At 37.0% G+C, this 23,270-nt stretch overlaps 2 protein-coding genes across 2 annotated transcripts; both read left to right on the top strand.

Moving 5' to 3' along the window:
- Positions 1-10,200: 10,200 nt before the first annotated feature.
- On the top strand, positions 10,201-14,179 carry LOC143537837 (protein TRANSPORT INHIBITOR RESPONSE 1-like). The gene is made up of 3 exons (XM_077031512.1): positions 10,201-10,665; positions 12,117-12,609; positions 13,211-14,179. The coding sequence occupies exons 1-3, from the start codon at positions 10,202-10,204 to the stop codon at positions 13,958-13,960; spliced, it is 1,707 nt and encodes a 568-aa protein (XP_076887627.1). The 5' UTR covers position 10,201; the 3' UTR covers positions 13,961-14,179.
- Positions 14,180-16,076: 1,897 nt separating this feature from the next.
- Positions 16,077-16,766, top strand: LOC143537824 (lysine-specific demethylase JMJ25-like). Its single transcript, XM_077031503.1, has 5 exons — positions 16,077-16,111; positions 16,230-16,326; positions 16,416-16,557; positions 16,646-16,713; positions 16,752-16,766. The coding sequence occupies exons 1-5, from the start codon at positions 16,077-16,079 to the stop codon at positions 16,764-16,766; spliced, it is 357 nt and encodes a 118-aa protein (XP_076887618.1).
- Positions 16,767-23,270: the final 6,504 nt, after the last annotated feature.

Here is a 23,270-nt window from a genome sequence, read left to right as displayed (position 1 = left end):
CATTTGTTTGCATCGTCGTCTTCATCTTAATTTCGGGACGAAATTTCCTAAAGTAGGGAATACTATGACATTCGTCAATTTCGGGTCACTTTTGTTATGTAAACCCGACCCGTTTGTAACCCGAACATTTCAAATATATAAAATATTGGATCTTGTCATTTAAAATATATAAAATATATAAAATATATATTTTTTTATTATGCATTGTTTGACCATTTAAACATACCCATTTTTATGCAAACCATAAAAGAATCTTTATACCCAACCCTTCACTCCTTCCCTATATATACACACCCATCTTCCTCATTTTAATCTTGCTACATCTCCAAAAACTCTCTCAAACTCCATAGATTCAAGGTTGTTATTTCTTATGTATTCTTGAAGTTTTGACTTCTCAAGTCAAACTAACTATAGTCTTTCATTCTAACTTGTTCATCTAACATTACTAACTCTTGAATATGGTGGTACAACATATATATAATACACACCCCTTGTTTCCTTTATTTGTTACTTCACCGACTTTGGTTGGTTAAGTTTCGAATGTCATAAGGCAAGGCTTCATGGAGGACTTCGTGTTCTTGATATATATTTACACACACATAACTTATTATACATATCACTTATGACTAACTTCTAACCCTTTAGTTTGTTCATCTTATTTACAAGTTCCATGGTGTGGGTTTGTATAAGACTAACCTCGGTTTAACCGAAACTAGTCCAAACCGGAAACCGAACTTTTGTTTACTAGTTTTGTTAAAATAGTTGTTTAAACATGTTTATTGCTAGATTTGAGTTTCAAAAATCATTTTTACAAGTTCTTTGATATTAAGCATATGGAATCCATCTATGAACTCGTTGGGAGATGGAAACCGAACTAAACCGAAACTTTTGCTTAAAAGACTTGTAGTTAACTTTTTTTGTTGTAAAATTTAAGTTTTATTCATTTATAAACCAATATACAAGTTCTATGATATTTGGGCATGTAGAAACCATCTATGAACTATTTGTGAGATGGAGACCGAACTATACCGACTTTTACTCGCTTAAGACACACAAGTGTGTTTTTAGTTATCAAGACTTGTATATTTCTTTAAAAAATAGTTTACAAACTGATTTTAATTATTTTCTTAAGTACTTGGAATAGTTGGATCCAACTTGATCTCATAACATAGCTTGGACCGACAAAACCGAACACTCGCTTAACGTGCGTTGTTAGTTCTAAACAATAGATCTACATACTTGGTTAAGTGTTAGTATGTTTTAATGAGTTATCTCATAACAATTAATATTTTAGAAAGTTGACTTTGGGTTTGACCATTTGTCAAGACCCGAACCGACAACCCGAACACTCGTTAAAAACCCGTTTTAGTATCTTTAGCCTAATGGAACTTGCATTTTAGCATTTTCCCCACCTTATTACTTAACATTGGTTAAGTAAATATTAAGGTTAGATACTTTAACCCGGTTTTGAGCAAACTTACATTTTTTAAAAGGGTTATTATTATAAATTCTTAAATAGTTACATTTTAAACCTTGAACTTTAATTGATTAGTTTTTGCAACAATTATTTTATTTAAAGATCTTCAAGACAACCTTTCTAAATCCAAGTCTTTCTTTTATTTAGGCTTCATACGTTAAACTCGTCGTTCCGGCAAATCTCCAAATAATCAATCTTTCAAGTTTATTACTTGAATGAGAGTAACTTCATACCCCGTTTTCTATCTTTTATTTTGGGGGTGACATTTCAACTTATCTAAACTAAATGTTTTATACTTGGGTCTTAAACCACAAACGTTGTTGTATACCTTACTTGAATAATTGCTCGATTTGGTGTTCTATGCTTATTTGACTATGTGTTTATCGCTTTTGGATGGTGGAACTATAAATCCTAGACCATTTGGCAACCCCTCATGGCAAGGTGTCGTTAACGTAATGCAATTAACGATAACTATAAAATCCTAAACTATTTGGCAACCCCTTATAGTTGGGTGTCGCTAACTTGTTAGCGATAACTATTTATCCAAGTTTATAGCTATTATTTATGGTTTTGTATACTAGTTTTGTGGCTTTTCATATATATATCTATTGTTCAAACTTATGAATTGCTCACCAACCTTTGTGTTGATAAACTTTATTTTATGAAATGTTACAGGTTTGCATCTAGGTTGATTATGGAGTTCGGTGAAGAAAACGTCACAAATACCGTTAGGATATTAGCAAAACTGAACAATATTTGATTTGCTATATTTTGTTATATTTTGTTGTATTTGAGTTATGAATATTTGGTTATGTGACATTTTCGATTATGTGAAATGAAATGAGTTTGTTAAATATTGTCGCTTTAAATAGTGTCATGCGCTTATGAGCAATCGTTGCACCCCGGCATGTTCCGCCGCCTTTGGTCGGGGTGTGACAAAAGCAATCAAAGATCGTGTCATGATGATGAGGTCAATCATTATCTAGGGTTGGTTACTTGAAAGAACCCGTGTTCTCACACGGATGGCTATGTGTGGTATTATTAAGAGTTACGACTAGACATAGACTAATGATTTTGATTCTTGATAAATATGGCATACTGACCAATACAATCACAAATGTAGTCTACAAGGAAATCTTTACTTATATATAAAATATTTGCGTAATGTTTTTTTTGTAATCTCTTTAATTTTAATGTAAAAGTGCAACTATATTAACAATTTATGATTATTATGTTGTTTATTGTATTTTACTTAATTTTTAAAATTTAAAATTTTTATCAATTCCCCGTGTAATACACGGGTCTCAAACTAGTAACCATAATAAAAGAGCGACCAATTATTAGTGTGCTCATACTATTATTGTTTATATTAATATATAAATCAACAAAGTATAACCAAAATAAAAGAGCGACCAATTATTAGTGTGCTCATATTCAGTGGCGGATTCAGAAAATTTAGTCAGTGGGTGCAAAAAAAAGTTCAACCTAGAACTCGTCAATTCAAACCAAAATGGGTCGGGTCAAACCGAAACGGGTCGAGTAAAAAAATACATTAAACAAACTACGTATAGAAATGTAAACAAAATTTCATTAAAGATAAACAAAATACATATTACAATTGACAGCTACGTGATTTCATTTTATGAAAAACGATCAATTACAGCTTCATTCGTAATACTTAAAAGTGCTTCTTTTTCAACACTACAAATTACACTATACTTCAACCAATTACCGTATTTATCATACCAACCCATGCTGAAATGTCGTTCTTTAGACCCTATCTTTATATATGGAAAGACATGACCATGTCCACCTGGTTGGCAAGGTCTATTAAGCCAATACTTTCTCCGTATCTCGTTTCTTTGATTAGGGTGGCAATCTAAAATTCTTTTTCTATCAACATGATCTCAATGAAGATTATCTAGATCAACTAAACTGGGTCCGACAGATGGTGTTTGTCATTTCAATAACAAAAACCTTTTCATAGTTGTCATAGCTAAAAGCTCTTACTGTACAAATAAAATGGATTACAAAGTTAAATAGTGTAGAACACTAAAAAAAAATAACAATAATAATAAATGGTACACTCATACAATGAATAAATTAGAAAGCTAGAAACCAAATAATCATTCACCATAAGACAACAAAGATCACCCTAATCTGTTCGTCTTTTGAATTTCAAGAAAATGGCATTATTTTTTTTAAACAAAAGATCGAAACCGGTTACCGCCTTGTAGTTGTAGAATTCAAATACGAAAGAAATAAATTATCATGAATGTTTGTTTTATATTAGAATAAAATCAAGAATTTGGAATCACAATTTATAAAATAAATCTAACCTGAGATGCCACATGTGAAGCCGTCATCAACCTAATTTGTTCGTCTCTCACTAATTCCAAATTTTCAATTAAAGTGGTTGAGTAATTAAAATAATATGAGCTTAATTCTTATTATTCATAACAAAATTACATTTGGGCTTAAAATTTAAAAAGTTAAGTTTGGGGGACTGAAAAAATTATGAATGGGTCACTAAATATTTTTTGGATGAGTCACTAAATTTTTTTTTGGATGTATCACTTGGGTCTTTGGACCTAATATATTACAAATTTATAAAAAAAACTATAGATTTCAGTGGGTGCAAACGCTCCCCCTGGCCAAACACTGGATCCGCCCTGCTCATATTTGTTTGTCTAATAATTTGTAGGGAATGACATACTAGGATGCTCATGGGTTGGTTTTAGTTTATTCGAATTTGAAATTTTGAAATCTAATTTTAAATTCAAATAAGATTCGAAAAACTGATTTGAATATGTTTATTTGAATCCCGGGAAATTTAAAACCGAATTCAAAGTTTGGGTTGGATTAGGATCTGATCTGAATAACCTAAATTTTGGGTAAAAAATAAATGTTTTATTTGAAAATATTCCAATATTTGCTTGATATCTTTCATCAATTTATAATTCAGTTAAAACACACACGCACACATTATAAGAGCAACTTCAATGGGTTGTTCAGTTCTGATTCAGAATTCTGAATTGGATAAATGTCAATTGAAGGTGATTTTCAATTTAAATCATATCCATAAAACTTAATGTAAGCAAACATGATAACCGGGTCTAATGTAATTAATTTTTATTAAAATTTTGAAACCAATTTCAATCCCTCACTTTAGTAATCTTTTTTTTTAATTAAAAAAAATGTTTGTTTTTTACTTTCAACGATAATATTTTTTTAATAATAAAATATTATTTATTTCTAAACTTATATACCAAAGGTAATCTTAAATTTTTTTTAAGGCAGTAATCTTCTATAAATATTTAAATAATATAAAATAAAAAAAAATAAGATCCTCATGAAACTTTTTATGTTTATAAAAATATTTTAGTTTATAGAAAGAAAATATAGAAGTATGTGATTATGTGAAATATGGGGGTGTTTAAAGTTGGATGTAGTGTTGGAGGAGAAATGAAAGTTTTTGGTATTTAAAAGTTGATGAGTGGAAATCTGATGTAGTGCGTTTAGTTTCTTTTTACTCATCCACCATTATGGATGCTCTAAGCAACAATTGTATAAATATAAAACATGTTTCAACTTTCAATTGGTTCTTCATCATCTTGCTAAAACAACACAAAGCTAGTAGTTTTCTAAGTGGCCATAATAAACATCCAATATCAAGTAATACCATACTTAGGTATCATACTTCAAAAGAAAATCAAGTGTCAACTTAAAACTTTCTTATAAAGATGTAAATTTATATATCCAATATCAAGTAATACCATACTTAGGATCGAATCTTAACAATGTTTTTTGTGTTTAGATTTTTGTAAATGATATTTCATTTACGGATGAATTTGTTTTCTTTTCTTTATTATTGTTACTGTTATTATTATTATAGGGGAATATGGTTGTTAATATAATTTGATTAAGGGTGCAGATTGGTCCCTAACCACATGCATCTAGACTTTTTTTTAATCAACAACACATCCTTAAAGCAGAGGTGTCCTCCCTAATTTCCCTGAACTTTATTTAAATAAATAATATTAACAACTTTAACTAATACTATAAATATTATATAAAAATAAAAGACATCAAATAAACATAAATAAAGTAAAAAAAACTACAAAATGTTTATTTGGATTTTAATTAGATACAAATTAAATTAATGTGCTAACTATAAAAATCAAATAGTGTAATTATATATACAGCGTAGTGTAATTACACTACGATTTAATTACATAATTACACTATTTGTTACACTACCTTGATTCTTACAGTTAGTCTGCTAATTTAATTTATACATTAACTTTTCTCATGTTTATTTAATATAAAGATAAATAATGTTTATTTCCTATATTTTTTAAAATACGTATTTCTTTACATACTATATTATGATAATTTATTTAAAATAAATATAAATAAATACATACGCCTATGCATTTAGCTGGCGGAGTTGTACATTACCCTTTTATTAATCAACATGTTTGTCTTTAGTTCTCCATGCTTCCACCTTCGTTTCCCTATCCAGCATGTTGGGGACAGTGTGTCCCCGTGAATAAAATGCCAACCCATCTTCCCTCGTATGTTCTCGCGTTCACACCTTCCAGCCTAATCGTCGATTACTAGTAAGGATCAATTCAAACCAATTTTAACTCATATATCAAATTGAGTTTTGAACAAAATAATGAAACAAGTTTGTAAATTTATATATGAGAATGAAGTAACATATATATGATTGTTGATTATTATTTGGGTTTAGAAATATAAAACCGTTTGAGTTTGGATGTATGATCTTTAAATGGAGTCGGGTCATGCGGATCTCACATGCCAAGTGTTGTTTTCGGCTAAGTGTCATGACTGGATAGGCCCATTCCCATATGCCCACTTTCATTAACAAACCGACACTCGCACGTTGCAAGACTCATTTGTCTTATGTTTTCTAACATGCACATTAAATGCAAACACTACACATACCAATAATACTACATCCTTTCTTAATTCAATAATATATCTTACCCATAGTAAATATTTGTTCATGTGTAGTGGCAACTCTTTGTATACGTGACGTTTCAGTTAGTAATGGAGAGTTTTGATATAAATGGTGTAGTTGTAAAAAGTCTCGAAACTCTCCTACAAGCATTACTATTTTCTTGTTTCTCTCTCACAAACCACCGTTGTTTACACAACAAACCTCGTCCAAAACGAGTTGGGGGTGTTGTGCCCGACGTTTTGGCCCGTTTTCCAACTCCACAACGAGGCCATCACAAGGTGGTCTTCCCCCCTTAAAGAGGTTTCGTCCCTGAAACCTAACTTATTCCTCGTAAAAGGAACACTTCTTATATTCGCACACTTTATTGGATCGCCTTTGCTTTCTGGGTTATCCTTCTTACTCCTGACTTGTAGTCATCGAGCAGTAATCATGTGTTTTAGCTATTAAGGTAGCTTGTCCATGAGACCCTCGATGTACCAAGTCTCATCTCGTCTTCCCGAGGAACCTTGTTTTATATAATAACGCTAACTCCTAAGGCGACGTTTTACCACTACACAACTATTTATCATAACCAACATGCATTCAAGATAATTCATAAGTCATTCATACAAAATCACAAGAAGTCACAAGTCATTCAATAAACATAATAAGGAAATCATTCAAGCTTGCTAAACAAACATAGGTTCATACTGTAACATAAAACACTCCTTAACAGTATTAAACATAAAACAACTGTGACATGTCACTTATTCTCCTGCAACCTCCTCAGCAGTTAATAGACCATCCTTTCACGCATCTCCTCTTCTTTCCCCCACTGCCACGGCTTCTCCACACTCCCTAGCTATGTGACCAGACTTACCACACTTGTAACATTTCTAGTCCTCGGTGCATTCACGAGAGATATGTCCCTTCTTCCCGCATCGGTAGCACTAGTTTGGACCAGCCTTGCATTCTTCCAAATGCATCTTCCCGCACACTTTGCATGTTTCCCTATCTGCCATCTTATGTGTCTTCTTCCCCGCATACTCCACGACATCTGCAGGCCGTTTGGTTCCTTTCCCTCCTTCCTTATTTTCCACTTCCACATCATCCGCCGCTAGATCATCATAAATCATCTCTGCTAACTCAACCGCAGACTCAAAGGTAGCAGGTTTGTTGGCCCTGACTAACATGCGGACTTTCTGGGGAAGTCCCCTGACGTAGCACTTGATCTGTTTCACCTCAGTGTTCACCGTGTCAGGCACCAGCCTAGACATACGGTTGAATTCAATGGTGTACTCACAGTGTGTCATCTTGCCCGCCTTCAGATTCAGAAACTTCATCTCGGTTCTCTCCACCTCGGCATTAGCTCAGAACCTTTTCAACAATAACTCCTTTAGGTCATTCCACCTCATTGCCCTAATCTCTTCTCGGGTCTTCCTTTGTTCCCCAGTTTCCCACCAGTACATGGCCTCATCTTCAAATGACTGAGTTGCATAGCCCACTGCTTGGTCGGGACGACACTCGCTAATTCGGATAATCTTGTCCATAGTGGTTATCCATTGGAGAGTAGCGACTGCGTCTCCTAGACCGGTCAGCTTCGGCGGGTCGCATCCTTTGAAGGACTTGTAGTTACACCCACCTCGGCCTCTCTTTCCATCATCAACCTTGACAGATCCAGCTTCACTCGAGTCACCCTTCCCTCCCTCACCATCCTTCTTACCATTCTCTCCTGATCCTTTAGCAGTTCTTCCAGCAGATCCTTCGGGATTCCCATTCTTCATGGCAGTTGCCACAGCTTGGGCAATGGCGGCTAGAACAGCAGGGTCGTGTTGATGTCCTTCGTTGTTGCTCGGATTTCCCTCACCGGCACTTTCTTCTCCTCCGGTGTTAGCAGCTGATTCCACAGAGGGTTCTCGGACCACTCGTGGCCTACCACGACGCCCGGTGCGACCTCCAGTTCCAGCAATTTCTCCAGCTCCAACCATTAGTATTCTAAAAGAGAAAACACAAACGTCATCACTCAAGGAATTATTTAGCACGTGATTCGTAAGGTAAGTAGCTAATGACATTAATCAAGTGTAATTAACTATTTGCATTACTCCTCAGGTTCTACATACTTCCCTTCGTGATTTCACTTGTGCTAGTTTCTACTTATAAACAGTTAATCAATCAAACACTCACGAAATCATATCCCTAACCTGCATATATCATTTCTTTAACAATTAAGCGAACATCTTAATACAATATTTAACATACTTTACCGTTACTGAGCTTGCTTGAGTGACACATGGCTATCTTGAGCTGGTATCTTTTTTATTTTCTTACTAAAATCTCATTCTTTGTTCGAGTCTAAGCATGTAGGATGCTTAAATCTCTTGAACTTTTGCTCTGATACCAACTTGTAAGGCCGCGTTCTCGGTAGCCCTACTTTTAGCGTCGGATTTACTCATAAACGCAGTTCTTACAAATCAGAGTTAATTAAAACTTTTGCGGAATATAGAACTTCTATCATTCTTTACAAAGCATTACAACTTGTCTTTAAATCATAACATAAAACATTACATTTAAAACATCATTTCTTTCTTCTTCAGATGTCAACCATTCAATCCATGCCATGTTCCGTCCTCACGCTAGCTCTTTCATCTACTCACCTGCGTGCATACTAAAAGTCAGCTACGCTGAGTGAGTTCTAGTTAATCAAGCAACTTATCATACAACCACTACATACATCATGTAGGTATCCGAAGACACATAATCCACTGTCTAACCTGCTACTGCTTAACCCCTTAATTACCCCTACAGCTTAGCCTCTTATTTACCCCTACAGCTTGGCCACTTGTGCCACTTTATGCCACTTTAATAACGAATATCGTCATGCCACTTTAATAACGAAGCCACGCATAGGCTTACCCTACCACATACTATCGTCTACGTGGTAGGGTAAGCCTATGCGTGACTTCGTTATTAAAGGGGTTCTTCATTTTTTAGAGATGATTAAAAGTAGTTGTGAGCAGAGAAGGTGAAAATGTTACTGTTCACATATATAATTTTTTAATGTTTTTTTGAAAGTGGTTTTAAGTGAAAGAGGAAGAAAAATAATGATAAAAGTATAAAAGGTATATTTAATTAAAAATGAGAGAGAAAATATAATGTTTTTAGTGTAATTAGATAGATGAAAATAAAGAATGAATCACAACCCATCCCCCTTAATTATGTGAGGGGAATTGGTAAATTATATGGTGAAGTTTTGAATGATTGTGAGTGTAAATTATAGGGTGTAGAGAGGAATGTAGTGATTTTTTATAAATTTGGAAAAACTTTGTTTGTCCCTATTTATTTTTTAATATTTGTTGAATTGGTTGTGAGTAGAGAAGAGACAAAACTGTAATGATAAAAGTATAAAAAATATTATTTAATTAAAAAAGAAATAAAAATATAGTGTTTTGTAGTGTAATTATAGGGATGAGGATGAGGGACAGGATGACCACGTTAAAACAAAATTCTAAAACAAAATTCTAAAAAGGATAATAATTTAAAAACGAATGAAATACCTCCGAAAGCCCCATTAATGTTTGCCGGTAGAGAGACAAAACACTGGGATTTTTATTTGAAAAAAAGTAATGGTGGAATGATAAAATAAAAAAAGACACCACTCATCAGCTCCAGTAGTAATAGTCATTGTCAACTCCAATAACAATATTATTATTATTATTATTATTATTATACCCCCATCAAAATCAAATCTCACCTCCTTGATGGATCCAACGCCGTCGTCGTTGCCGGAGGACTTTCTAAAACGAACCTTCTCACTACTGACCTCCGACACGGACCACAACTCGGTCTCACTCGTCTGCAAGCACTGGTACACCGCCGAGCGCTTAACCCGTCGCCACGTCTCCATCCGTAACTGCTACTCCGTCTCGCCGGAGATTCTAACCGCTAGGTTTCCGGCGATCCGTAGTGTGACGTTGAAAGGCAAGCCTAGGTTCTCGGACTTCAACCTGGTGCCGGACGACTGGGGCGCCGATGTGCAGCCGTGGCTGAATGCTTTCGCCACGGCGTATCCGTGCCTGGAGGAGGTTAGGTTGAAGCGGATGGTGGTTAGTGACGAGAGTTTGGAGTTTTTGGCGCTTAATTTTGATGAGTTTAAGTGTTTGTCGTTGTTGAGTTGTGAGGGGTTTAGTACTCTTGGCTTGGAAGCTATTGCTACTTATTGCAAGTAAGTTTTAGATGTGTTTCCATGTCCAGATCCGGCTCGTGAGTTACCCGAGATCGGCTCGTTAAAAGCTTGAACTGAATTCAGCTTAATAAACGAGTCCAAGCTCAAAGGTTCAGTTATCGAGCTTGAGCTGACTCGCGAGTCTAAACGAGATTATTTCTTATTTATATACTTTTTTATTTAGTGTATGAAATGTATTTTATATAATAACTAGTGTTTTATCTGGCGCAACAACGTCAGTAAAACTCGGCCGGTGATAAACCCAAGCTTCGAGGCGTTAATTTAACTTGAATTCAGTCGGTTTCGATTACGTGAATTATGATACCGGAACTAAAAGCGAAAATAAAACCAAAAAAAATATGAAAATTGAGGTGGACCAATGGGGTGGTGTCGGTGGGTAAAACTCTGGAACTAAAACAAAAATGCAAACACAAAATTGTCATTCGGTCGGTTTTCGTTATGTTCATCACGGTACCAGAACTAAAACAAAACGCGGTGAGTTTGCGCGAATTCGGTCGGTTCTGACACGTTCGTTACGGTATCAGAACTAAAATATACAAAAAATTTGGCATCCGGTATGTAATCGTTACATTCGTTACGATACCAAATGTAAAACAAAAAAGATCAAAATGCCTGGGCTAATATAGTGCCGCCAAGTAGTTCAATGAGGACTTAGCGACACCAAAGTTCTCAATTGTGTTATATAATAATGTTCATTATAAATTAAATTATGATAAAAGTAAATAAATTATGTATGTTATGTTATATATTAAAATTACAATTAAAGAAATATATAACATTATTTAAAATACATATAAGTTATTTAATAATAATAAACCAGCCAAGCTCGAGCTTTATAAAAGGAGCTCGAAACAAGCAGGGCCGAGCTCGAGCTTGTGAAAATGACTCACGAGCCGAGCTAGTCCTTTGAAAATGAGCTTGAAACGAGCCGGGCCGAGTTCTCATAAGTTGAGCCGAGCTCGAGTCTATATGAGCTAGGAATCGGCTTGGCTAGTTTGCACCCCTATAATCAGTTGCGAAGCTTGGACGAAAACACCGGTGTGAACAAACTCAATACGTATAAAAACTTTCATAAATTGGGGTGGCAGGGCTCAAAATTTTCGGGTGAGATAAGATTTTTTGGACCAAAATGCATAAATTTATACTGCTGAGGAAAAAAACATGGCTGGTTTCGAGCCACTATACAAACTTCGCCCTTGCCTATAATCAAATTTCGGTCATTATGTTTGGTCTCAAATTCAACAACTTTGCGTTTGTTATTGTTGTAAAATATTGATCAATTATCATATATCATATCTTCTATTGATGGTAATTTGATCTTTATTTGGATAACAAAGATGTCATCAAATTACTTGGAATCATGTTCTTGCTTTAACATATCAGATCATTTAATCTGTTTCTTGATGAGCTTTGAAACATTGAGTTTGCAGGAACCTGACAGAATTAGACATACAAGAGAATGGGATTGATGATCTTGGTGGAGACTGGTTAAGTTACTTTCCGGAAAACTTAACCTCATTAGAAGTTCTCAATTTCTCAACTTTGACTAGTGAAGTCAGTTTTGACGCTTTGGAGAGTCTCGTATCCAGATGCAAGTCGTTACGTGTTTTGAAAGTTAATCGGAAAGTAAATTTGGAACAATTGAAAAGGCTTCTTGTCTTGGCCCCACAATTGACTGAGCTTGGTATGGGTTCGTTTATGGAAGAACTCGTGTCTAGTTCAGTTAACGGGCTTGAAGAGGCTTTTAGTAAATGTGGAAATTTAGTTACACTTTCGGGTTTTTGGGATGCTACTTTGCTTCATCTACCGGCTGTGTATCCCGTGTGTGGTAATTTGACGTTTTTGAATCTGAGTTATGCAAATATCGGGCCCGATGAACTTGAACAGATTCTTGCTAGATCCAAACGGCTTGTTCGCCTTTGGGTAAGTTGTTTATCTACGAGTTCTTTGGGATTTTATTTTTTTTGGCTATTTTTAAATTTTTCAAAATGGGTAAACTGGATAGTGGATAACGAGTCAAAGTGAGTAGATTGTGTAACGGGTCAAAACAGGCAGGTTATGTAACGGATCAAAACGGGCAGATTGGGAATGGGTAAAAAATAGGTAGATTGGGTAACGTGCCAAAACTGGCAGATTGGGTATTTTGGTAACGTGCAACGGGTAAAAAATGGGCAGATTGGGTAACGAGTCAAAAACGAGTCAAACTGGATAACGGGTCAAGACAGGTGAATTGGGTAACGGGTCAAAACAGGTAAATTGAATAACGGGTCAAAAGGGGTAATTGAGTAACAGGTTAGTAACGGCTAAAAACGAGCAGATTAGGTAACCGGTAAATATGTGCTGTTTGGGTAATGGGTTAAAACAGGTAGATTGGATAACGGGCCAAAACATATAAATAATTAGTTTGTCAGATATGCATATGGAAATTAAATTATATGAACAAAAATCCAGTAAGTAAAATGATTTAGAAGATTTATGATTAAAGTGTTCAGACAAAATTGAAAAATTAGTGTCTTTTTCTCAGGTTGTAGATACAGTAGGGGACAAGGGTTTAGAAGCAGTCGGATCCCACTGCCCGTTACTAGAAGAACTCCGAGTCTTCCCGGTTGACCCGTTTGACCAAAAACTCGGTGTGACCGATTCGGGTCTGGTGGCAGTATCCAAGGGCTGCCCGAAGCTCCATTACATACTCTACTTCTGCCAAAGAATGACCAATGCGGCTGTGATCACAGTTGCTGAAAACTGCCCAAATTTCACTCACTTTCGTCTTTGCATCATGAACCCGAGGGAACCCGATTACCTAACCAACGAGCCCATGGACGAGGCCTTTGGTGCCATTGTGAAGACGTGCACCAAGCTACAACGGCTCTCGGTTTCTGGCCTGTTAACAGATTTAGCTTTCGAGTACATTGGGAAATATGCGAAAAATTTGGAGACGTTATCTGTTGCTTTTGCAGGCAGTAGTAATTTGGGCATGGAGTATGTTATGAGAGGCTGCCCAAAGCTGAAGAGGGTAGAGATACGTGACTGCCCGTTTGGAGATTCTGCATTGTTGTCGGGTTTGACCCAATACGAGTCAATGCGGTCGTTATGGATGTCGGATTGTAATGTGACTATGGACGGGTGTAAGAAGTTGGCTGAAGAGATGAGTCGGCTAAATGTGGAGGTGATCAAAGATGAAGGTGATGATGATCAGGTGGCTAGCAAGGTTTATGTGTATCAAACCGTGGCTGGACCACGAAAGGATGCACCGCCTTTTGTTGTGACCCTCTAGGCTCGGGTTGATGAACCGAATGTCGTTAGTTAGCTCAACGTGTCGTTTAGCCGGTTTCTTCGATATATCTATGTTTTTATCTTGTTTTTCTAGGTAAAGGACTAGACAAGACAATGTGTTTAATCATTTAAGCCAATTTGAGACTTATGTTTGAAAAGTATTTGAGAATTAATTAGGGGTTGAGTCAAGTAGTTTTTGAGACTTATGTTTGAAACTTGAGGTTGATACTTAAGAAAACTGAAGTATATCATATGTGAATTGCCCTTTTTAAACCAATTTATATAGACGCTTCACCTATGCAACCCAACTCAACTTTATTTTTTGCACACATTTACCGTCTAACCTAACCCAAGTTTTTATAAAATAAATGTATGGTTATTTATTGTTGTATTTAAAATTAGGAAAAAATTAAAATACAAAATGATCTATTATTGTATTTAAAATAAAGGAAAAATTAAAATACCATCTAAAACTTAAGTATGTAATATTAAAACTTAGTTACAGTTTAGCCCCTGTGGTGAATCCCAAAATGCAGGATTCAACCCCGATGGTTTTTTCGCATGAATGGCCCTAGTGGTGGTCGTCTTCTTTTTTTTTTTTTTTGCAATTAGGACCCCATCGTGAACCCAATGTTAGTTTTTCTATATAAAGACCATTATACCCTTGCAATTTGCAACCATGTGGTTATTAAATATATGCAATTAGGACCCCTCTGTCACCACCTTCACCATCACCGCTAGATTCACTGCCTTCACCACCACAAGTAGCCTCCATCGCCTCATTCACTGCCTCCACCGCGTTTTTTTGGCGAGCCCGCCGTTAATGATAAAACAACTATTTGAGGTAATAAACATTACATTCTACTCGATTCTTTATTCACATCAAAAGCCCTATGCTAATGTATTCAGATTGTAAACAAGAAAATTGAATTTTAGCAAAGTAAATTGGGTTTGTCTAGGGTTTGGCTGTTGATGTGGCAGCTTACGATAGTGTTGGTGGTGAAGGTTGATGGTGAGGGTGAAGGCACTAGAGGCTAGCGGTTGTGTTGAAGGTGGTGGCAGAACCCGACGGTTGTGGAGGCCGACGTGAATGTTGGTGGTTTTTGTAGTGGGATGTGTTTGTGTGTGTATCATTTGTTGTTTTGTTAGTTTTTTTAATAAGTTATTTTCCACATGGCATGCCACATAAGCAAAAAATGCCTCGTCTATAAAAAAAACTAACGGGGTTAGGGTCCGTTAAGTTCGGGAGTGACAAAAGAAAAGAAGTTACAAGTTAGGAGTGGTGGGAGACAAATCGTTAGTTGAGAATGTTATCTACCAACGAGTGAAAGTTAGGAGTATTAAAAACCAATATCCCACCACGGGATTCGAACACGTCCAGCCAAACCAATTACAACAAACGTAACTAACTAGACTAAGGGTGTGTTTGGGATTGCTTATTCAAGTGAAAAAGGACTTATGAACTTATGAATATTTTAAAAGAAGTTTGTACAAAAATGTTTGGGTTAGCTTATGTGTTGGGGAATACGAAAACGACTAAAAAGGACACTCTTTTCTAAAAGAAGTGTGATGAGTTTTGAGAGTTAGAGGGGTGTAATAGGTAAATCAGATTCATTAAGTTAATAAGTTACAAATTCCCAACTTTTTAAAATCCCTTTATTTAATAAGGCCTTATAGTTTAACTTCTTCATAATTGTTAAACGGGTTAACATGTCAACGTATTTTTTAACATACTGTGTTAGGGTTGATATGTTTTATAAATGTGTCGGGTTCCGATTGATCTGCTTAAGAAAACGTGTCATGTTAATCGACTCAAAACCTATATTTTTTCATGTCGGAAAATGACACCCCACATCTGTCATTTGATTTGATGGTCAACCAATTGAAAAAAAGGACCACCAAGTGTGCAACCAAAAAAAACGAACTGAAATAAAATCCACCACCGGTAGCATTTTTGTTGGAGTGATCAAAACTGCAAGTCTAATATTACTAATTCAAATACGGGTGATGAAAGTTTGAATTGGTTTGAAACACCGTGTTCACTTCAGTTGGTATGAAATCAACGAACTAGGGTTTTAGTTTTAAAGGTGAATAAGAAGAAGAACAAAGTGTATAAAATGGCTCAAGTTAACAACTACAACAAGAGGCCAAAGTGTGCTGCCAAACATAAGCTTCAGGATGCTAATGTATCTTCCATATTTCACCCATTTATTATTATTATTATTATTATTATTATTATTATTATTATTATTATTACTGCTTTAATGTAGGTATCCTAACATGACAGAACAGATGTTTGCTGACTGCTGCCCTGTTTGCCTTAACAACTGCAACTGTAAATCGTGTTTGCGAGATGTGCTTCCTAAAGTTTGTTCTTGAAACATGTCTTTTGTTATGTTACATGTTGCTGTTGTTAGATAAGTTTTGCAATGCTGAATCTGTTGTTAATTATTTAGGTGAAAAACAAGATTGATTTCAAACCTAGTGCTGATCAGAAAGTTCAATACTCTGTTTATATCCTGCACGTTCTTCTTCCGTTCTTGAAGCGTCTCAATGAGGAACAGGAAAACGAGAAGAGGATAGAGTCTGAAATCCAAGGTTTATGCTTTTAACTTTATTTAATCACATAATTGTAACACTTAATCTATACTTTATATAAATTTTCTAAATGTATTATTATGTGCAGGGTGTGCTTTATCAGATGTACAGTTGAAGAGGGCAAACTGCAGCTGCGATGAGCGCGTGTTCTGGTATGTTATTTCAAATTTTCAATCATTGGACAAGAGTTTTAGGGTTTTGTTTTGTAATGTCATATATTTTTTTAATTTTCAATCAGCTGTCTTTATACATGCTGGCTGTGCGCATCAAGTTAGAAATTTGAAGGTTAATAACTTTCTTTTAGTTTTTAGATTACATTCATTATATTAACTAACTTTGACTTTTTCTGTGCATAAACATGTTTTGTGTTGACTTGCAGTCGTGTATAAAAGTGGCGTTGAACTTTGTTTCTCCTGAAAATGTTGGTGAATGTATCCGGTTAACCGAAGACTTTCGTGTTCTACCCGAAAGTCATGGGCAAAAGAAGATAAATTGGAGGTAAACAAATCAAAACAAAACAAAACAAAACAAAACATATTTAATCTTTTGATGCTATTATTAATATTGAGTTTGATTGATTTGTTACAAAATAATTAGTTTATGGCAGGTGAAGAAAATGGCACTTTATGCAGTGGATGCGGCTGTAAATGACTTGAAGCACCCGAATGAAACCGAGTAAGTTTGAAATATTTACTTTCGTTTATAAACAAATATGTTTTTAATGCAAGATAACATATGGTTTTGCTTATATTTGATTTCAGTGAAGAGTCTATACCCGCAAAAGTTAAACCAATGAAGAAAAAAACGTTGAAGAAGCGTTGGAAGATTGATTTCGGTGAAGAGTCTGCACCCGCAAAAGTTAAACCAATGAAGAAAAAAACGTTGAAGAAGCGTAGGAAGATTGATTTCGGTGAAGAGTCTGTACCCGCAAAAGTTAAACCAAATGAAGAAAAAAACGTTGAAGAAGCGTAGGAAGACTGACAGTCGATATCTGTTTGGACCCCTAAAACTTAATATTGCCATCACTCATTAGTGTGCATCTTGTGCACATTTGTATATTCCACACTCACTTGGTTAATTTCAATATCTTAACCTCTAGATATACTTTTAATTATGTTTACCACATGGAGTTCATCTGATTCCAACTGAGTACCTATTAAAAATTAAGGACCCGTATCTCATATTTCAACCATTTTCGTCATCCTCATCGTCCTCGTCCTCCTCCTTCTCCTCGTCGCCGTCACCGTACTCAGTAAATCCTACAATCAATCTTAAGTTCAATACTACAAAACACATTCTAATATATGAATTCGGTCTGTTAGAAACAGTTTTAGTCATTCAAGTTTATGAAAATGATTATTGGTGTATCTGATGACACCACCAGTGTCGGCGTGCATTGATGAAGCATATTCATTCTTTATAATTTAAGGTGTCTGCGAACGATACCCATGAGAAAGAGGATCACGTAATAAGGTAAGTAGAGAAGTACATGAAGAATAAGCTCAAAGCAACAGTAGAAGTTTGAAGTGTCAAAGCCAGTGTAAACTAAGTATTAATATGAACTAAAGAAGAAATTAAAGTATAAGAAAATTGTTTCAATGGAAGCAACATCTCTATCATGTTGGATAGAGGTACGGTGTGCCTACATCCCACCCTTCCCAGATCTTATTTATAGCTTTGCTATTGAAGAAAATTGTTTCACTGACATGTATGAAAAATTATGCCTTAAAATATTCTAAATAAATATTTACAAATTTCAAACTTCTAAGAAAATCCTTTTCTTCATTACATGTCTTCTAATATCTTAAATTAATCACTTATGAAAGCAAAAACAACTAGCAATAATGAAATTAACTATCCACAGTACTCATAATGAAAACATTCAAATCGGAAACATGTGTTCAAACAAACGACGATTGGTGAGCCACATTTCGTATTGTTAAAAGGAGAATAGGGAACTCAGTGAGCTTGTTACTGCTCGGGGGGGAGAAAATAAAGGCACGGGAGGAGGTTATTCTTCAATTAACTCGTAAAGATGATGCATTAAAGAAGTTGAAGAATAACGACGATGATGAAGATCCAGATGCAGCTGACTTTGGAGGAAATGAGCAAAATCAAGTTGCGGGTACGTCTTCTGGTGCTACTAAGACTGCTGGCGATGATCAACAATTGGTAGTGCATCAAGATACTACCAATGTAACTCCAATTGAGTCGGTGACAATGGTTGTGGTGGTTACGGCGACGATGTTGGCGGTGGTTGCAGCGGAGGTGGTGGTGACGACGACGACGGTGGCGGCGGTTGCCGTTGTTAGGTGGTGGTGGTGTTGAGAAAGTAAAGTGAATAAGGAATGAAATGAAAAAAAAACTTTGTGAATTATTTTATTTGTGTTTCTATGTTTTTGTATGAAACTAGCATTTAGCTCCCCCCGTGTTGCCGGGGGGGGGGGGGGGGGGGGTTGTAGTGGGACTTTTCAAATAAATGAAAAGTACACGTAAAAGTGTTAAACTACACACGACCGTTGCGGTGTGTTAACGCTCAAAAATTAAACACAAAACAAAAAAAATAATAACTAAGTCAACTTAGGACCCGTGTGGTGTGAATGGTGGTTAAACGTTGAAAATAAACGCAAAAATGTTGAACCACACACCCACGTTGCAATGTGTTAACTCACAGAATTTAGACTAAAACGTTAAACGTAAAAAGTTATCAAACAGGAAAATTATTTGAGACCAAAGTTGAGAATGAAAAAGTGTAGATTAAAAATGAAAAATGTTTTGTGGTAAACATTTAATTAATGAAAAGTGTATTAAAAAGTTAATATAAAAGACCAAATCAAAATTACAAATTTTATATGATACAAGTAGACTAAGTAGTATAGCCTAAGTTACAATTTGTATATATATTTATATTTATACTATATATAATACATCACTTTTGGTAAATTAAGACGATTGGATTGAGTAATTTACAACATTTAATGCAATATGTACAACATTCAATATAGGCAAAAATGTCAATATATCATTAAATATACGTGCATTTGAAATCATTTCAAAATATTTACAATTTTCATCCTTTGAAGTTACAACATTGGTCCTTAATTTTTTTCTTATATATTATTTTATTTTCACTTATAACCTAATTACCCCATGATTTTTAAACGGTCATAACTTTTTTCTACGGTAATATTTTTTAAAATAAATGGCATCATAAAAACGAGCATTTTATTATCTTTAATTTAAGTATTATATTGTCATAGTTTTTGAATTAAAAAAACATTTTATGCAGCATTGTTCGCTGTTCAGTTTTGATGGTTTAATTTACTTTACACGTTTTTTACCATCGAAAACCGAAACTGGACTGTTTGAAATTAATACCCAACTAAGCCGAACCATTACCAACGATAAGTTTTCGATATAGTTTGTACTTCAATAATAAATTTAGTTTAAAATAAGAATTATTAATCTGCATATACCTTCACTTCAAATCAAACACCAACTAATACGTTACTTAAGAGAATCGTAATATGAACAAAGACAACTTTGGTCACATAACTGATAAAACTTATTAGATCAATAGAAGGCGAAATTATAACAGGAACAAATATTACAAAAAATTATACCGGAAATTTGGCTAAATTAATGTTGTAAAGACGAGTTTACTCGTATTAAATAAAACTTTCTTTAACTATATCTAATATATATTATAAAACATATCTAATATTAAATGAGTAAATAATTAATATTTCAATATGTACGATCAGCTCCGGCTTCAATCGTGAAACCAAACTTATTCGCGGTCTCACACTTTCAAACGAAATGAAGAGGTAGGTCCCAGCAGGGCTCAGTTGGTCCCGCATGACTCACCTTGAACAGGGATGTCTGCGCAAAGACCATCTACTCCCGCAGGACCCACCATGCTCAGAGAAGCCTACGCGCAGTATGCAAGCTGCATACGCAGGGAAAAGCCTCCCAATGGTAAAGTAACCCGCCTGTTCCCGCAGTTGCGGATACAAGCCATCAGGGAAGGCTACCCGCACAGCATAGCTACACGCATAAGGCTTAACACTTACAAATATTCAGTGTCACCTGAAAGAATGAGCAGAGGCGGGAGGGGGAAAACTCCCGCCAAAATGGGCCAGTCTGTATGATGGAGGATCTTTTGCGTGATACCTGACGAGGTAAAGACAAAAGATCTGACCAAGAATGCGACAGCTCACTGACAGCAGCGTGGCAGACAGCACGCCACAGCACTGTGACCAATAGCCGCCGCCTGCCCACCAACTCCTGCCAGACCACGTGCCTAGCCTGCAGTTGGTAGAAGACGAAGAGTGCACGGCACGCCTGCTCTGTGTCAGCCGCTACCTATCCACCACTCACAGGTAGGGCACGTGCATAGGTTACAGTTGGTAGCGTGTTGGGCCGGCTAAACCCCTTGGAAACCCACCTTCGGCTATAAAAGACAGCAAATGGTATTATCATTTCATCATCTACTATCTCGTATAACTTACTTGATAATTGCTCTAATAGTATTCATATACTTTTATATTTAAAGAGCAATATAGACTGATTCTCACGTTGGAGGGTGGTCACAAGGAGGAACCCCCCCCCTTCTCAGTGACGAGCTTACGGTGTCTGTTTTGCAGGTTCCTTGAAGTACAACTTACTCTGCTGGACCTAACCTTCGTGGGAAACATTACTTAGCCCCCAGATTACCCATAATCTGCCCGGGGTCACTTAGTGTTTCTTCATTGGCGCCATCCGTGCATAAAGCTAGAACTACATCTTTCTCCAGTTTTTCAAAACTTCCAAGATGACTAGAGAAATTCCGGTAACCACAACCCCAGCCACTGGGGTAAACACCGGCAACACAATGTTTACAAACACTACCCCAGCCACCCAAGCTGGGGCAAGTGAAGTACATTTTACGAACACTACCCCAGTCACTCATGTAGGGGCAAGTGGAGTAAATATTCCACTGGGATTCACTGATGCCCAGCTGGAAAAACGAACTCGAGCCCCTCGCCAAACACTTGATCAAGTGAAGGCATGGGCCGAGGCACGTCAAAGAGAATTTCAGGCTGAGTTGGACGAACGCTTGCGTTCAGTCCAACAAGCTGAGGAATTCGGTAGTACTCGCCAGCACCTCAACATGAGTAGTGAGTACGAGTACTCAGACGCCGAGAGGGAAGACTCCGACACCGACGCGAACCCTCGCCATAGGGCGAAAGGGAAGCGTAAGGAAACGGATCCCCAGCCAAAAAGGAATTTTGGGGAAGCATTCCAACCAGTCACGGAAAAAAGCTCGCGTGACTTCTCCAAGGCCTTTAGACCTACTGCCACAAACGCAGGAAGGTCAAAATTTGCAAGGGACATTGCAGAAGCAATCGCCCCGAGGAGTGCCAAACAAATGTCCAATATTGGCACATACGATGGTATATCCGACCCAGATGACCATCTGAACAGGTTCATTGCGGGGGCAACCGTCAGTAACTGGACGGAACCCACGTGGTGCTACATGTTCCAGATGACTCTGGTAGGAGCAGCCAGAGCATGGTTCGACCGTTTACCGGTCCACCACATTTATGACTGGGCAGACTTCCAGAACAAGTTCAGTCAACAGTTTAGTCAACAGAGGAAGCACACTGAGGAGCAGTGGACGATCCTCAACTGTGTGAGAGAAGAGGATGAATCCTTACTGGACTTCATCACCCGCTTCAACTCCAAGAAGCTGAGTCTGGGCAACATCAGTGAAGACCTCGTTCGCGCCGCTTTCATTCAGGGCGCTGAATACCCAGAACTCATCCGCACTCTGACGGGTAAAGACGGCATGCCATCCACGTGGGATGCCATAATGACGGCAGCCAAGCGCTTTGCCGAAACGGAGAAACAGCTGGGAAGAGATCTCCCCCAGAATACAAACCTCTACACGCAGAGGACAAGGGAGAACAATGTGAGAACCGCCCGGCTAAACAAAAAGAGGCGGCAAGGTATTTGGCAGTCAAGGATAAACTTTGACACCCCCTCAAGCTCTCGCCCTCTGGTTGGCGGAAGGGACAACACGCACCCTTCGAACCGGAAAAACCGTTGGACGCCACTCACCAAGAGCGTCACGGAGATATTTGCCACGGAAAAACTGCCATGGCCAAAAGCCCCAGCGATCCGACAGAAACCCAATGCGGATCAAAGCAAGTCTTGTGACTTCCATGGGACAAAGGGCCATAGCACTGAGGAGTGCACATCCTTGAGGGACATCGTCGAGACATTCGTCAAGGATGGGAGGCTCGCACACCTCGTGGCATCTATCAAGAAGGGAGGAAGGAACGACAACAGGTACAGGGGTAACGGACGAAAGCCCGTCGACATTAGCATCAACATGGTCCATGGTAAGGTCAGAGGAAGAAAGAGACCGATAACCGAACCATGCGCATGGAAGGAAGCAGAAGTGCGCTTCCCGCGAGTGCCGGGAGGCCCAAACAAAGAAGGCCCCATTGTCATTAAAAGCCAGCTGGGGCACTACATCACCTCCCGCACCCTCGCTGACAATGGCGCATCGTCGACAGTTATGTACAGGCAGTTCTTCGACAAGCTCGACGATGAAGACAAGGAACGCCTGGAGACGGTCTACGCTTCAATGGAAGGGTTTGACGGCAGCATGAACACTCCCTTGGGCATCCTATCTTTCCCCGTCACTCTCACCGATGGGAATTATT

This window comes from Bidens hawaiensis, unplaced genomic scaffold (assembly GCF_021521415.1).
Source record: "Bidens hawaiensis isolate Kalapana, Puna unplaced genomic scaffold, B.hawaiensis_p1.1 tig00011408_1, whole genome shotgun sequence".
Taxonomy (NCBI): Eukaryota; Viridiplantae; Streptophyta; class Magnoliopsida; order Asterales; family Asteraceae; genus Bidens; species Bidens hawaiensis.
The sequence above is the reverse complement of the archived record's forward strand: the minus strand, read 5'-3'. Positions and strand labels throughout refer to the sequence as shown.

Coding starts and splice junctions, on each gene's coding strand:
- LOC143537824 (XM_077031503.1), top strand. CDS start 16,077: ATGGCTCAAGTTAACAACTACAACAAGAGGCCAAA. Junction 16,112..16,229: donor AACTACAACAAGAGGCCAAA/GTGTGCTGCCAA, acceptor GCTTTAATGTAG/GTATCCTAACATGACAGAAC. Junction 16,327..16,415: donor TGCGAGATGTGCTTCCTAAA/GTTTGTTCTTGA, acceptor TTAATTATTTAG/GTGAAAAACAAGATTGATTT.
- LOC143537837 (XM_077031512.1), top strand. CDS start 10,202: ATGGATCCAACGCCGTCGTCGTTGCCGGAGGACTTTCTAAAACGAACC. Junction 10,666..12,116: donor GCTATTGCTACTTATTGCAA/GTAAGTTTTAGA, acceptor TTGAGTTTGCAG/GAACCTGACAGAATTAGACA. Junction 12,610..13,210: donor AACGGCTTGTTCGCCTTTGG/GTAAGTTGTTTA, acceptor TCTTTTTCTCAG/GTTGTAGATACAGTAGGGGA.